At 40.0% G+C, this 16,201-nt stretch overlaps 1 protein-coding gene across 2 annotated transcripts in view; it reads right to left on the bottom strand.

The window, feature by feature from the left end:
* FNBP1L (formin binding protein 1 like) overlaps positions 1-9,370 on the bottom strand; it is a 58,783-nt gene extending 49,413 nt beyond the window's left edge. For both annotated transcript variants that reach the window (XM_070941173.1, XM_070941174.1), the window contains exon 1: positions 9,174-9,370. In XM_070941173.1, the coding sequence (XP_070797274.1) occupies positions 9,174-9,197 (24 nt within the window). In that variant the 5' untranslated portion in view covers positions 9,198-9,370. The remainder of the gene's footprint in view (positions 1-9,173) is intronic.
* Positions 9,371-16,201: the final 6,831 nt, after the last annotated feature.

Raw genomic sequence — 16,201 nt, 5'->3', positions numbered from 1 at the left:
TTTCCTCCTCTTTTACAACTATTATACAGCTGGAAGAACTGAAAATAATCCAAAAGGCTGAGTACAGAAACTATTTGCCAAGATACCACTGAATTAGAATCAAGTATAACCTTACTGTGTACATACCAATTAACTCACTAATAGCAAGTCACTCTAAAAACTACAATGGAACTTTCTTTTTCCAGAAAATAACTGTCTCAGCTTATACAGCGCCCTTCAGTGAAGTTCTCCAAAATATTTATTTTAATTAAATTAAGGAATTCCAAACCTCATACTTCACCGATTCCCAGACCTATTTAACAGTAAATTGTATTTTTCCTTAATAGCCTGCTCCCTTAAATTTACATAGAAGACATCTAGTAGGCATATATGACACTATCCTTTCTTTTTTAAAGAAACACAATATATAATGCTCTTATTGTTTTTTATATTTTATGTAAGCCATTAAGAGTCTTTTCAGTTGCAGTATTATAGGAATATATCTAGTAAATAAAATTAAGATAACTGGCAGTACTATAAATAGTATTCTTAATCCAGATCTCGCCATGATACTTTTATCTGCTAATAATGCTCTTCTACTACTTACAGTATAATCCCATACAACAGATATGCTAGTGGATTTTCTAAATCAACCTCAGTTTGGTTTTAGCCACTGTTTTGGGTTAATACAGCCCTGGTCACTTTGATGTCAGGAACTAGATGGGGCAGATGTCCCAACTAATTCTGAGGATTTTCAATTTCATAAGTCATAATATCCTTCTGAATCATTAAATGGGCCTTGAAGATACATTTGATAGTGATCAGTCTTAGAAGATGACATTAAGGGATGCTTATTGAGCTCCCCGTTCACTGGTCAATAGCAATAACAGTTAGACTTATATACCACTTTACAGCACTCTCTAAGCGCTGCTTAGAGTCAGCATGTTGCCCCCAACAATCTGGGTTCTCATTTTACCGACCTCAGAAGGATAGAAGTCTGAGTCAACCTTGAACCGGTCAGGATCAAAGGAATCAAACTATGGCAATGTGAGCAGAGTTAGCCTGCAATACTGCATTCTAACCACTGCACCCCACAGCTATATGATTCCATAGGATTCTAAGCATCCCCTATGCTATTTAGTATATGCATGATACTATTAAGAGGGTATAACTGCACAGGGGGGGAAGGGGTGTTAGATCATTATTATATGATGACACCTAACTCTTCCTCTACTAACTCTTCACCTCACTCCAAGAAGGCAATAAACTAACAGTGATACTACCAAGGTACAATGATGTAACATTCTCCTTGGAAAGAGTTATTAGCTTTGAGTTCTTTTGATTGAAAGAGGGGCATGTGAAAAACATCTAAATTTCATCAAATCTGGATTACTGCAATACAACTGGTCTAGAAAGCTGCAGTTTATTTGTTAATAGGAGCCGCACAGAAAGAATGTAAGTGAAATGAATGCATTATCTCTTACAGGGATGTCACCACAATTCAGCTTGCTGATGTTGATCTTTAAAGTCTTGCATAATCAGGATATTCTTCCTCCTTCTGCTCCCCCTCCTGTATAAATCTGACTGTCTATCAGGCCCTCCTCTTATATATTTCAGGAGCTCCTCATATCCATCTCATATCTGGGAGAAAGTCTACACAGGCTTTGGAATGACCTTTTGGGATGGTCATTATTTTTCCTCATTAATAGCCTCTCAAAAACTGAAGCCCTTTCCTGCTTAGGACAGCCTTTAATATATAGTTCTATTGTTGTGATTTTCAAATTGTCCTTCAAATATTTCCATTACAGTTCTGGTGTTCTCTGCCTCTTTGTTGTCTTAATTTGTCATGTTTGATTCTATAAATTGTATAAAACCAAATATCAGGATATATTTAAGTCCTTATGTTCTTAAACTCTCAAGCTTGGTTTTCCACTCTCATATTTCAGTCCACGTATACAGAAATACCATTCACCTCTTCATATATCTGAAGAAGCTGCAAATACATTATGGTATCAGTTAGTTTTAAGGTATGCCAAACTTATTTTTTTATTATTTTAATTTTCAAATGCAGAAATGGAACACCATTTTTCAAACTATTGCCTGAGAAGCAATTAATTGTTTAAAATCATAACATTTGAGAATGATTCACTTCTATTTCTAGAATTTATCTTTCTTGTTTTTTTCCACCTCCACTGTGTTCAGGTTATTTGAACATGGAAAACAAATGTTGAAAATGTTCTCCCCCTTTCTCTCAGTGAACGATAGTTAGTTTTAAATGAAAACAAACCCAGATTTTTTTAAAGTGTGTCTCCCATTTCACAGCAGCCTGAGGAACAATTGTCCTAAATAGCTTCATAAAATAAATCGGCACATTGCTTCAGAAGATTTAAATAACATCTACAACCATGGGAATATTATTGCCAATCTGGAAAATTTAAAATTTAAGTATGGAAGGGGGGAAAAAATCCTTTCAAGACTAATGATTCATTTTCCATGGAAATAACAATTCCTTCAAAGTAAATAACTTGCCAAACCTGTCACTCAAGCTGTCCAGCATTATATGCAGCCAGGTTGGTAACATTTTTCTGAGCTATTTGTTCTTATCTGCAACACTAAGATAATTACTCAGTTTTAAAAACTGCTTTAAATAGCATCTCATTCAAGCTCTTTAGAGAAAAACCTTTATATGTAGTATTTTGCAGTATGCTCTGAAACTGATCTACATACTTATCACAGTTCACTAGTCTGTGTGACAGACCATTCCTAAAGAATTTACAGGTAGCCCTTGTTTAGCCACTACAATTGGGATCAGTAAGTCAGTTCTTAAGCAAAATGGTCGCTAAGAGAAACCACTATTGTGCTTACGATGACTTCAGCTCTCCTTTTCTTTACAGACCTGCAAAGGTCATAAATGTGACGATTGATTGTGGAGTTAATTTTTCATCACTGCTGTAAATGTGAAAAGTTGCTAAATGAGGACTACTTGTACTATGATTATATTGGGTTTGCTTTTACAAACACAGGTAGTCCTCATTTAACAACCTGAATTGGGACCAGAATTTCCATTGCTTGGTGAAGCAGTCATCAGGCAAAACATCAAATGACCACACTGCTTGATGATGGCAGTTCTGGTAGTCATAAATTGTAGTCATTGGGCCAGGATTATGCAGTCCAATAGGCAGGGTGATGGTGATATTGAAGTACATGCTAAGGTTTTAAATGTGAGTGGGCTGCCAAAAGATATAATTTTTGAGAACCAGCCATCAATACTGTTGTAATTTTGAATGGAGTGAGGACTACCTGTACACCATTAGAAAAACCAGAAGGCTAGTTTAACTTTAAATATGCTTCAAAGATATAAGTTGCTTAGTTTCTCCAGAAACTATTCATTTATTTTGGAAAATGTATATAGCTGCTTACTCCCTCACGGTGACTCTAGGCCCATGATGGCGAACCTATGGCATATTTGCCACAGGTGGCACGTGGAGCCATATCTGTGGGCACGCGAGCGTTGCCCTAGCTCAGCTCCAGTGCGCATGCGCGCAGGGGCCAGCTGATTTTCGGGCCTTTCTGGCCCACCGGAAGTCGGGAAACGGCTGTTTCCGGCCTCCAGAGGGCCTCCGGGGGGTGGGTGAGGAAGGCCGTTTTTGCCCTCCCAAGGCTCCTAGAAAGCCTCTGGAGCCTGGGGAGGGCAAAAAACAGGCCTACCAGGCCTACCGTGCCATCATGTGCCAAAAGCAGGGGGAGTGCAGGGGGTCATACACGCATGTGCGGTTGGAGGGCAGGGCGAGGAGGGCATTGAATTATGGGTGTGGGCATGTGCGTGTGTGACCCCCACACTCCCCCCCCACACTTCCCCCCCCCCGCTTTTGGCACGCGATGGCAAAAAGGTTAGCCATCACTGCTCTAGGCAGTTTACAGAAAATAAAAACACATTTTAGATGGCTGTCAGAGAAAATCTATCTTTGCGTGTTCAAGCAGCTATGAAGAGAACTATCATCAGAAACTATAAATTCATCTGTGAAAATGCAGGCCATTACAGTCATAATCTTATAAGCGCTGTCAGTTGGTTCCAACAGTTTACCACTAGTTGCAATTCTACATAGTCATAGGGATGCACAGAAAGCAAAATGACAAAACATGCATTGTGACGGAAGTCCTGTTCCTTTTGTTCATTTACTGCAACTTCATATTAGGAAAAGGCTGGTGTCACCAAGTTACAGCCCATGTTTCATCATTCTGGTGAAATCTTGGGATTTTACATTCATTTTTGTACAGAGTGTTATTAAAAAAAATCTCTCTATTTCTCGAATCAAGCTAAAAATACTTTTCAAATATTAAGTTTATTATTATACAGTGGCTGGGAAGAAATTCTAGTGACACCACTAGAAAGCTGACAAATGCATGAAGGCGGGATTCTCATATCACATTAAGATAATTTTTTTAAACTTAAAGAGGCATATTGACAAAACCAAATTCCCATGTCATGATAAGACAAAGTAAAACAAAGCACAAAACAAAGGGCTGAAAACAATAAAAACTTAACCATAAGAAAACTGCCAAATGGACAAATTTCTTCTCTGCCTCTAGCAATTACTACCAACATGGAGAATTGGTAGTAATTGCTGTGTACAGGACAAGCTGCTTTCATAAACGAGAAATATCTTCTTCTGTTCCTGGATTTAAAAAAATGTTTTATTAATAAGATAAAATACAGGATGGTTTACATTCATGAAGTAGATTTGTTAATCATGTTTATAAAACACAAGATAAGTACCAGCATATTAGCTCAAATATAGGCACTAAATTAATAAGGATGGGTTGAATCTTCCTTTCTTAAAAATCTACTGAAATTACAAAATAAAGTTTTCAGTGCAAATATAGAAATTAATGTGCACCATTCGTTGAAAAACTGCCTAGAGAGGGCTGTAAAACACAGTGAAGCAGTATATAATTCTAAGCGCTATTGCTTTGAAAAACATATTCAAGAAGAAAGTGTCCAGAAAGATAAGAGGATTCAACATCACTGCATAGAATAAATATTTTCAGACTTCCCTATAAACAATTTGACCCGTTTCTAATACCACTAAAGCACAACTGAACAAGAGGCTATTTTGTCTTCCTTAGCCAAACAGCTGAAAGAATATTTTATAGCTTACCAAAATTAGCGAAAATTATCTTTATTACAGAGCTAATGTACAGATAATCCTTATTTAGCAACTTTTGCAGTTACAACCAAGATTAAAAAGTACTTTTGTGACCAGTCTCATTTACAACCTTCATAGGTCTATAAAGCAAAGGAAAGCTGAAACGATACCATAGGCACAGTTGCGGTTTCATTTAGCACCCACTGTGCTTAACAACTGAGTTGCCGGTCTCAACTATGGTTGGTAAAGAAGGACTAGTTTTATCAAAATTTTATACAGGTAGTTCTTGACTTATGACCACAATTGTGCCCAAAATTTCTGTTGTTAAGCGAGACATTCATTAATTGAGCTTTGCCCCATTTTATAACTTTTCTTGCCACAGTTGTTAAGTGAATCATTTCAGTTGTTAAATTAGTAACAAGGTTAAGTGAATCTGGCTTCCCAATAGCCTTTGCTTGTCAGAAGGTCACAAAAGGTGATCACATGACCCTGGGACACTGAAATCGTCGTAACAACCAGTTGCTAAATGTACAAATTTTGATCATGTGACCATTGGGATACTGTAACAATCATAAGTATGAAAAACAGTCATAAGTCACTTTTTTTAGTGTCGTGACTTTGAACGGTCACTAAACAAACCATTGTAAGTTGAAGACTAACTGTACTTATTCCTGTGTACTTTTTTTAGACACATAAATAAAAACGGGATAAAAATCTGATAAAGCATATAGTTTGTCCTTTCTTATGCCTGACTATGTTGGCCAACTCATACAATCCCACATAATAAATTGAATAAATGGTGTAAAAATATCAGTATTTATCTGCAAAATATATACAAAAATATAGATAGAATATAAACTAAAATGTACCCCTTCCATTTATGTAATTAGGTTACTTTTTGTTCTTTATTTAAATGATTTGATAGCTATAACACTGCACTCCATCCAAACCTTAATCAGGTAACTATTAAACAAATATCTGTACAGAATCTAGTCTTAAAAGTTTAATTTACATTTTGGTTTACATCAGATAAATGATGACATAGTTATTTTTAACAAAAAAATAGTTTTATAAAGTCACTATTTTAGATGCAAATGCTTTTCCTGAACTCAGTATTCACTCACTCAGTGTTCACTATTGATCCAAAAGAAAAAATTTATACATATTAAATAGTTGCTTCAGCATCTAAAAATACAGTCAAAGTCTAAAGAAAGGGAAGATCATTCCTAAAGAATAAACATCAAATTGTCCAACTTTTTTTTCCTCACAGATGATAAACTCATTAAAGTGATTAAAGGTTCTAATTAAAGAAATTTCATTTCATGTACACTTCAATTTACAATCATTTTTTAAAATGTTTTGCCACATTTCCTGACACATTTTCAATTTCCAGTTAATGTTAAGTGTGTCAGAACAGCTATACAAGTTACACTACTAAATTGTAAATTAGTAATACATAAAAATAAAAATATGCTTTTAAATGGACAATTTAAAATACAACTTGACAGGAGAATCAGGGTGGTGTAGTGGTTTAAAATGTTGGACAAGGAATGGGGGATGGGCAATTCTAGATTATCCTCAGCCATGGAAACTCAATGGGTGACTTTGGGCTAATCACTGTCTTAGGCCAATATATGTGGACTTGATCTCCTGAATTAAACCTGGGAGGTAAATGTAATAAATAATCAGGTAATATTGATTATAATATTGCAGAAATCACCAAAATACAAATGAAAAACTACAGTATCATATTAAAGTTACTGCACACAATTTGGACAATGTTTTTGAACTGTGAGCCATCATCCCTAACTGGAGTGTTTTAAAGGAATCAGTTAATACTTGTGCAAAAGAAAACAATGTCAATGTTCCTATTCATTAACTGACTCCATTGAATCATTCAATCTGGTTTCCTTGATGCACTCTGAGCCTGGTTGTTTGCCTGTAGACGTTTCACTGCCTGACTAAGTAACATCAGTAAACAACCAAGCTCAGAGAGCATCAAGGACTCCACACTTCAACCCTGAGCTACATATATTCTCTTCTAATTAATTATGAATTATGAATCTATAAGGTTAAAATTACCACAGCCTCTAAGCAGTTTAAGCAGGATACCTGTAAACATCCCTCAAAAAAGGGACCTTCAGCAAACCCTCTCTTCCCAATCTCACTGGGAGGCAGATTTAACCTCAGATCCCATTAGGAAGCAGAGTCGCCCTATCGGGGAGACCGGAGGCATATAAATTTAATAAATAAATAATCCAGAGGAGGCGGTTTTTGCTCAGGGTATCTGAGCCCTGAGCAATAAAGGTTTTTAAAGTTGACAATCAGCATGCTGAATTGTACCTGGAAGCTAACTGGCACTCAGTGCAGTTCCAGAAGCAACACAGAAAAATGTTGATGTGCTCATAATTATATGGGCAGCTGCATGCTATAGCAGCTGAGGTTTCCAAAAGGCTTTCAACCTCAATCTGAACTGCAGGAGCCCAGGTGTGAGATGAAGAAGACATGAGTGACCAGGCATAGTACTTCCCGAACCAGAAATGGCTGCAACTGGCCACAATTAATTAAGATAAAATAAGCAGAGCCATTAAACGACAGGAGTAGCTCACTGATTCAGCTTTGATTAACGAACACAACCACTAAAGTTAACCACTGGACATCAAAGTTGTCCTGCGTACACACAGCCCATTACTTTCCACCCGTAATCAATAGAACAATTGCATCCAGAGCGTCCAAGTGATGCCTATGAATCCTGTCATGTTTTAGGGAGATCTGCGTGCTTTGGCTTCCCATCATGTTTTCTACTAACAAGGTTTAATAACAAATGGTGGTTTTTTTAAAAAAATAAAAAAATGTGCACATAAACAGCAGAGCGGATTAGTTGCCTGCTTTTCAATTACTCAGATATTTGAGAGAAGAAACTATAACCACCAAGCAGAAAATACACCATACCAAGGTGTGGTATTTGAGAATGTTAATATATGGGCTTCCGAGTGACTCATACCTCATATGTCTTAGCCTGCACTGACTGACAGTAAGGTTGCAATCAAGAATTCCTCTCATTTTAGCCCTGGAACTCAGCTAAAGCCAAAGGAAGCTTTGATTGCTAGTTAGCTCCTTTTGGCTGCCTCCTTAACATACCTTCCCGTCTGTTTCTACACCTTCGGCTCACTAAGCCCAACCTTGTCTAGTTTCCCAAAGCAGATCTCGGGCACAGCCTGACTCACACCAAAGATAGCAGGGACCAACCTACAAGACACTCCACCTTCAGTTTCTTCCTTAAGACGAAACCGCCACCTAACAAATCTCTCCTGCTCAGCATGAATCCAGGCGTCCTTTCTTGCCCTGTATTGTCCAAGCCCTCTTTCTCTTTGTTTAAGGAGCGAAAGGGGGGTGGGGGGAAACTGCACGACCAGCCAAAGCACCTCAAGCTCTCTCTTTCTGTCCCCCCTCCCCACTCCTTTAAGGACAGAGAGAGAGCACGGATGCTGTGGATTCCCCCTTTCGAAAAGACCCAGCGCTCTTGCGACGTCCTTCAACCCACCGCTGGAAGAAAAAAACCTCAGAGAGCGCCTGTGAATCGAGATCAAATCTTGTAGCAGAATTCTAAGCGGTGAAAAGGAAGAGAAAGAAAAAAAAAAGGAAGAAAAAAAGAGGAGGGGGATTTTTTTTCCTTTGGGCCCCGCCCCCTCCTCTCCCTCCTCCCCCCCCGACGTGGGAAACGGACCGACACCCCCCCTCCCCACGTTACCCAAGTCACCCTTTTCTCTCTTCCCCCCCCCCCCGAGGCGCTTCCACTACTTCGCTCAACAAAGCAGCCCGGGCGCGACCTCCCTCCAGCTCCCCGCCACACGGGGGAGATTGCGGGGCGGAGGGGGCTGCGCCTGCCTACACACAAACACGCATACATGCATGCATGCATACACAAAAGCAGCCGGCCGAGCTCGCTCGCTCCTTTCCCGCAGAGGGTTGGTCGCGAAGCCCGGGCACAATGAAGAGGAACCGGGGTTGTGTGTGTATGTGTGTGTGGGGGGGGAGGGAACTCACCCAGAGCTCCGTGCCCCAACTCATGGCGACTCCGCTGGCAGCGCAAGCTTCGCCGTCGGCGCTCCTTTGTGGCTCTTCGGGTCGCTTTTCCCGAGGCTTCGGCGCTGGCAGGAACGGCGGCGGTAGCAACGCACCCCGTCCTTGTCCTCACCGAGCGGTGGAGAAGCGTCGCCCCGTTTAGCTCTGGAGAGAAGGGGGTGATATTGGTGGTAGTGGCGGCAGAGGCAGCGGTGACCGAACCTCCAACTCCGCCTCGCTTCAGGATGGGAATAAGGAAAAAGAGGGGGACGGCGAAGGAGGGAGGGAGGGTAGCCGCGAAGGAGGCTGGGAGAGGGGCGGGCTCGGCCACCGCAGCCGCTCCTTAGGGAGGCCCGGGGATTAGGAGCGAGGAGAGAACTGGTTCCTTCGCTGTTGCTCGCTCGCTGGTCGGCCGCTGCTGGCCCGCTTACTGCCACGGCCGCCTTTTCGCCTCACGAGCTGCAGGAGGAAGAGGGCAGGCTCTCCGCGGGGAGGGAGGGCTCAGAAAGCCTCTGGGTTACTACAGGTGAAATGCTGCCACCTTTCTGGAAGCTCGCCTCCACTTCAGGAAAGCCAAGCACACAAAAGCGATTTGCAAACGGTGCTACCCCGGTTCCTGATTCCGTGCGAGTTAAAACATAAAAATAAAAATAGAGCGTGCACGTTTCCGACAGTACCGTGGGGAGCAGTTAGTCAGGGAAATCGTGGCCCCCTTTTCAGTATAGGCTACAAAGGAAATGTATGACAATTCGTCACGGCCAACTCACCAACGTTAACTTGCCACGGCCATCTCACCACAGGACAACTCACTGCGGGACAAGAGTTACACTAATACCAAAGAAATGGTGAAATAGAATCATGAAAGAAAGGATGCAAAAAGTGGGAACAGAATGAAATGTGAATGGCGAAAATTAAAATAATTTTTATTTATTTATATTTATTTATATAGAAATGCTAAATTGTCCCGCAGCGACTTGGTTGTGACAAATTGTCCCATTCCCAGCTAAGGATGCTTGCATTTCTGCAGCGAATTGGCTTAAGTGGCCTCAGATGGCTTCTTTCCTTTTCTAGCTAGCAGGTTTTGGATTCTTTGGTTTTATTTTGGTGCATTAAAAGAGGCCATTCACACAACTGCATCCTTGAGTGGTTAAAGACGTTCTCGACTACTTCTAATTCCTTTCCTTTCCTTCCTTCCCTCCGCAAATATTTTATCCTCTTGGCCACATTTCAGAAGGTGCATATTCATGTTTTTAGATAGACATTAAAAGAGATGGAATTCAGTCCTATGTACACTACAAAAATCAGGCAAAATTGCCTATCTGAAGGCCAAGAATGTTTTATAGCTGCTGGAACAAAATAACAAGATAAATAATTGTCTGCTAATTGATGCTTCAAGTATAGAAATTATTGCCTATTGCAGTTAACCCTTAGTACATCTAAAAGTGTCCTAAATGCTTTAGGCAAAATAAACAGGTTCCTATCTAAATTGGCTGAAACTTTACTTTGGAAAAGCCTTTGTGTGTGCATATATGTATATTTGTGTGGTGGTGGGATTTTTTTGCAATACTTTGTTTTTGCAAATTGGGACAGTACCAAGCACTGAATGTTATAATAAGGGTTATTTACAGGAAGCAGTTCCTTGCTGCTAATATTAATGGGGTAATGAAATGTCTGCAAGCAAACAAGCTCGAGCACCTGAGACTCTACAGCTTTAGACAATTGTATGTCTGAATAATCGACGTATAAGGTATTGCTCCTCACAAGGTGTGTTTCCTCTTTGACTAGTGGAACTATTGACTCAATGCAATGGAAAGAAGTTAAAAACAGTGGTGTAACCATTCTGTGTAAATAAAAAATAAGTGCCATAATCTAATTTGATGGGATCCAGAACTGATATAATGCATTTAGAATATAAGGGGAGGTGACTGAGAGGAGGATAGGATTTCTGCATAAATCTGTGGATGGAGTGAGACATATGGTTAGAAAATAAGGACGGGGGAGCTCCCATTACTTGCCCCTTCTCCTGCCATCTAGCAGTTCAAAAGCATGCAAATGTGAGTAGATAAACAGGTACCACTTCAGTGGGAAGGTAACATTCTGTGCGCTTCAGGATATAGTCATGCTGGCCACATGACCACAGAAGTGTCTTCACACAATGCTGTCTCCCTCTGTTAAAAAACATGAGCACCACTCCCTAGAGCCAGACACTACTAGACTAGGGAAACATAGTCTACCTTTACCTTTTTACATTTACTTAGCAAAAAGAGGGGCTGATACTTGTTGTGATATCCACTATAGCTTATCTATGAATAGCTCCTATTGACTTTGAAATACTCAAGTTTCAAGTAAGGAATGAGGTCTTTTAATAACCTATTGTAATGTTACTGTTTTTCCGTTATGCTGACAGAAATGCAGCAGTCAGAGGGAGGAAAAAATTCTTGATACGTTGGAGAGGCAGTCATTTGTCTTCTGCAGATGATAAACACTTGGGGAAAAATGAAGAAATCTTCTGGAAAGAAATGTTAACAGTTTGAAGATTGGATATTTCTTTGTTATAGTATTTGGTGATTAAATGTGGTAGAATCTCCAGCTAAAGAGGAGGGGAGGTGTGAAGAAGGGGCGAGCGTAGAGTCCTCGTACATCAGGAAGTCACATGTCTTCGTTCCCCCAGAATCTCTAAAACTCTTATCTGGCATTTCCCAAGAGAATGCTGGCAGTTTGGCGAGATTCTTGTATATAGAAATGCAGCAATAAAGATTTTGATCAACTCAGTGTCATTCTAGTTTTTTCTGCCTGACATTAAATGTTATACAGGTTGTCCTTGACTTATGACTGAGCCCAGAATTACAGTTGTAAGTCGTGGCACTCATTGAGTTACCACATGACTGCCTGATTTTAAAACCTTTTTTGCAGTGGTAATTAAGTGAGCACCATGGTTGTTAAGCGAGTGCTGCCATTGTTAAGTGAACAACGCAATCATTGCGCAAACCGATTTCCCCTGATTTCCTGGAAACCGGCAAAAAAAACCCAGAATTGTGATCATGTGACCACAGAACGCTGCAAAATCCCATAAATATGAGCCAGTTGCCAAGCTCCCAAAATACAATCACATAATCAGAGGGAGAGAGGGTTTTAGCCCTCAGAACTTTGAAAATGGGTCATGAGTAGCTTTGGGAAGTGCTTTAGAAATTCAAATACTTGCTAAATAACTGGTGGTTAAGCAAGGACTACCTGTAAATCAGGGGTGTCAAACTTGCTTTGTCACATGATGTATCAAGACTTTTTCCGCCTTCGCTAAACGGTGTGGGCGTGGCTACCTCGTGATACATCCGGCCCACAGGCTGCGAGTTGGACAGCCCTGCTGTAAATAAAAGGACAAATAAAGCATGTGTATCATTTCAGGTAGATTGTCAGTATAAAAGAGAAGTAGGGTTGACTCAAGAAACAATAACTAACAGGCTTGCAAAACAAGCAAATAAACAGGTGGTGGATGGGATCTTGGCACAGTATGAAACACTCAGGTTAGCTTGAGAATACACTGTATGAGGTAATGTTGAGTCAGGTAGTTAAATCACCATTTCTCTTTGACTTTTCTACTGTTAACCTATAGACAGCATAGCTGTTGCTATAGATAAAATTAAATATGCCCTTCCATTTGTCCAGGACTTCATTGTGTAGCTGTTCTCTATGATTCCTATCAAGTCATTGATAAAGTAACTCTCACATTTGCAGCAAGATTAACCTAGCTGACTTTGTCACATAATCTAAAGCAGTGGCCCCCAACCTTTTGGGCGTCAGGTACTGGTTCCAAGGAGAGAGGTTTTTCCACAGACCAGAGGTGTTGTGGTTTTGTGTGCTGCCGGCATCCCGCGGATGGGGTTTTGCTTGTTTTTGCAGACTGGTTTCTGGCATGTCGCGGACCTGAAGTTGGGGGCTCCTAATCTAAAGGACCATAACTAATTTATTTAATTTTGTGCATTGTATATCCTAACATGCAAATAACAGATAAAAGATTTCACCAGTGTCAAGTGACTCAGAAAAATGAACACTATACCAGTTGTGCCAGGAGCACCCATCTTTAATTGTCCTTCAGGATTGCAACTTTTGGGCACAAGGTGTGATTAAGGCACACTGAAGTTCCAAATGTTTATGACACATTTGTTTTTAAAATGATCTGGCTTAGTATCTAAATGTAGCCCAGAAGCAAGCAGACACAAGGCTGAAAGCTTAAACTTTGCTGTGAATCATACAAATTTCCCACGTCATTTTTTAAAATTAAAATAATCTTCGAAAAACGTAAGGTAAGACAGGGAATGAGACATGACACAATTTTTCTGGTATGAAGCAGCAGTCATTCCAAAGAAACTTACTGTAAATTCCAGTCTTTGTTTTAGTGTCATCTTTTTTTTTTCCTGTGGAGGTCTGAAAAGTGACTTGGTTTGCATGAAGATATATCGAATGGCTAATTTGTCGATGTAAAAGCATTAATGTAATAACAGGATTTTGAGTTTATTTGGATAAGTGCTGATGGACACATTAGTGAAGGCCAAAGGTGTTTTGCTGTCTTAAGTCAAAGGAGAGAGTGATATATGGGTCCATCTAGAGTTGTCAATTGGCCTGGAAATTAAATCTTGTTTTGATTCTGTCTGAAAATTCAGAGAGCCAATTTGGTGTAATGTTAAGGTACTGGCCTACAAACTAGAAGACTAAATTCTAGTCCTCCCTTAGACACAAAAGTCGGCTGGGTGTCTTTGGGCCAATCACTCACTCTCAGCCCAATCCACCTCATAATTGTGATGACAGTAGGAGGAGTAAGGAATATTAGGTAAGTTCATAGTCTTGAGTTGCCTCCATTATAATAAAATCAGGATAAAAAAATAAATAAAATAGACAAAGCATCAGAGGAGCAAGGAAGATTGGCTAAGAACCTTAGTGGAATAGAGAAGGCCCTGCTGCTTGTAGGACCAAACTTAAAAGATGTGGTAAAAAGGTAAAGTTAAAGATTCCCCTTGCACATATGTGCTAGTCGTTCCTGACTCTAGGCAATGCTCATCTCAAAGCCGAAAAACCAGCGCTGTCCGAAGATGTCTCCGTGGTCATGTGACCGGCATGACTAAATGCCAAAGGCAAACGGAACGCTGTTACTTTCCCACCAAAGGTGGTCCCTATTTTTCTACTTGCATTTTTTACATGCTTTCGAACTGCTAGGTAGGCAGAAGCTGGGACAAGTAACAGGAGCTCACCCTGTTACATGGCACTAGGATTTGAACCGCTGAACTGCTGACCTTTTGATCGACAAGCTCAGCATCTTAGCCACTGAGCCACCGCATCCCTGGCAAAAGATGTGGTACTGTTAGTGAAATATTCAGAAACGAATCCTTGAGCTGGATATCTTGAATTTCAGTTTCAACTTCATTTTTCCATTTTCTTAAAGATGGCCATGAAAATCTCAATATCCTCCTGTGTGTGTGAACTGGCCTTTAATTTCAGTATGCTGTAGAAGTTCTTTTAATTATGTTCCCTCCCTAAACCCAATGTGGAGCAGCAGGACGTTATCATAGCTTGGTTACAGAGCTCACTTCCAAAGAATGGCAGGATAGTGACATCATGGTTTTTAAATTCATGGCTTTTAGGTGGTTTTAAATATATTGTTCCAATAGCGACTTTTTAAAAATTTCCTTGCCTTGTTTATTTTGCTGTGACTGATGTTTGAAGGTTTTAGCCTAGAATTGTCTTGGGAGCCTTTTTTTGGACAGAGGGTACTGGAGGACAAGAAACACATGGCTGTGTAACAAGCCTTGTAGAAGTTCGTGTAAAGCTAACTCAATAACGAGCAGGGGAAATAATGTGTTTCAAGATCATAAATAGATATGCAGTGACAATGAAAACCTTCTAATGGTGAAAAAAAAATAGGAGTCCATGAGGAAAAGTTTTGCTTTTAAACTTTTTGCATTTCTGCATACTGAGCTGGAGTAAACCTCATAAAGTAAGGAATGTGAAATAAGAACATTAGTAACTTGGGAGGAAGATTTACTAAGAAAAACAACACGCTTTGCTGACCAATTAAAGGAAGTATGCACTGGGGAAAGCTAAATTCCCTCAAAGGTGATATGTTAGATGCAGAGAGTGTGACAAGCTGTAGTGTGACTCCCTACAAATAAACAGGTTCAGGACCAAAACATCTCTGAATGCATTAAAGAAACAGAACAGAAGACTCGAGATAATTTCATTCATTTCTCTGTTCATTTAATTCTCAATTCCTTGCTATCTCTCCTTTACTCTTCAAAGCATTCTTACATAAGCTTTTCTCATGCTCTTTCTCTCTTACTACTGCTGAAGAGAACATTATGTGCTATCTGCCAAGCACCTCTGTGCTTGGTGTTGGTTTCTTCTGTGACTCTGCTGTCTTCCTCATCATTTGCCTAACCTTTCCACTTGGTCTATTTTCATCTCAGCCTAAACAAGTGTGCTGTTCAAGATTTTTCAAGGGTTGGTTATCACCAGGATACACACTGATTAGTTCTTTTGTGTGTTGACATTGTTTGGCAACTCCGTGTTTATAGTGGCACAATGCTTACGTTTCATGTGATGTTGATGGCTCCAGTTTGCGGTACAGGCAGTGAAGAGGAAATAGTATAAGCGCTCCGCCAACCCATCTCTTCCCCAGACGTGTTGGATCCCTCATTTCCCTTCCTCCTTTATAGACCACAACAATTAATCAAAAAGGGTATGAAAGGGTAAGGAAAGTTTTACCTGGAAGGGGGGAGAGCAGGGCAGAAGGAAAATGTCATTTCATCTTCCCAGAGAAACTTGCTGATGAGTCATGACTTATAAAAAGAGAAGCTTACATTCCTGATCAAACAGTTCCTAGATGCTTCCTGCTGATAAAAAAAATAATTGAGATTCAAGAAACTGGAAATGCCTTGTTTATTAGCTTGAATACAGTCATTACCTAATCCAAAATACGGGTGTTGCAATTTCTGAAGCTAAGCCAAACTTTCCCAGTGTAG

This window comes from Pituophis catenifer, unplaced genomic scaffold (assembly GCF_029215685.1).
Source record: "Pituophis catenifer annectens isolate HBS135680 unplaced genomic scaffold, rPitCat1.0.hap2 SCAF_3, whole genome shotgun sequence".
NCBI classification, from domain to species: domain Eukaryota; kingdom Metazoa; phylum Chordata; class Lepidosauria; order Squamata; family Colubridae; genus Pituophis; species Pituophis catenifer.
Note: the sequence above shows the minus strand (reverse complement) of the source record. Positions and strands in the feature narration are given on the sequence as shown.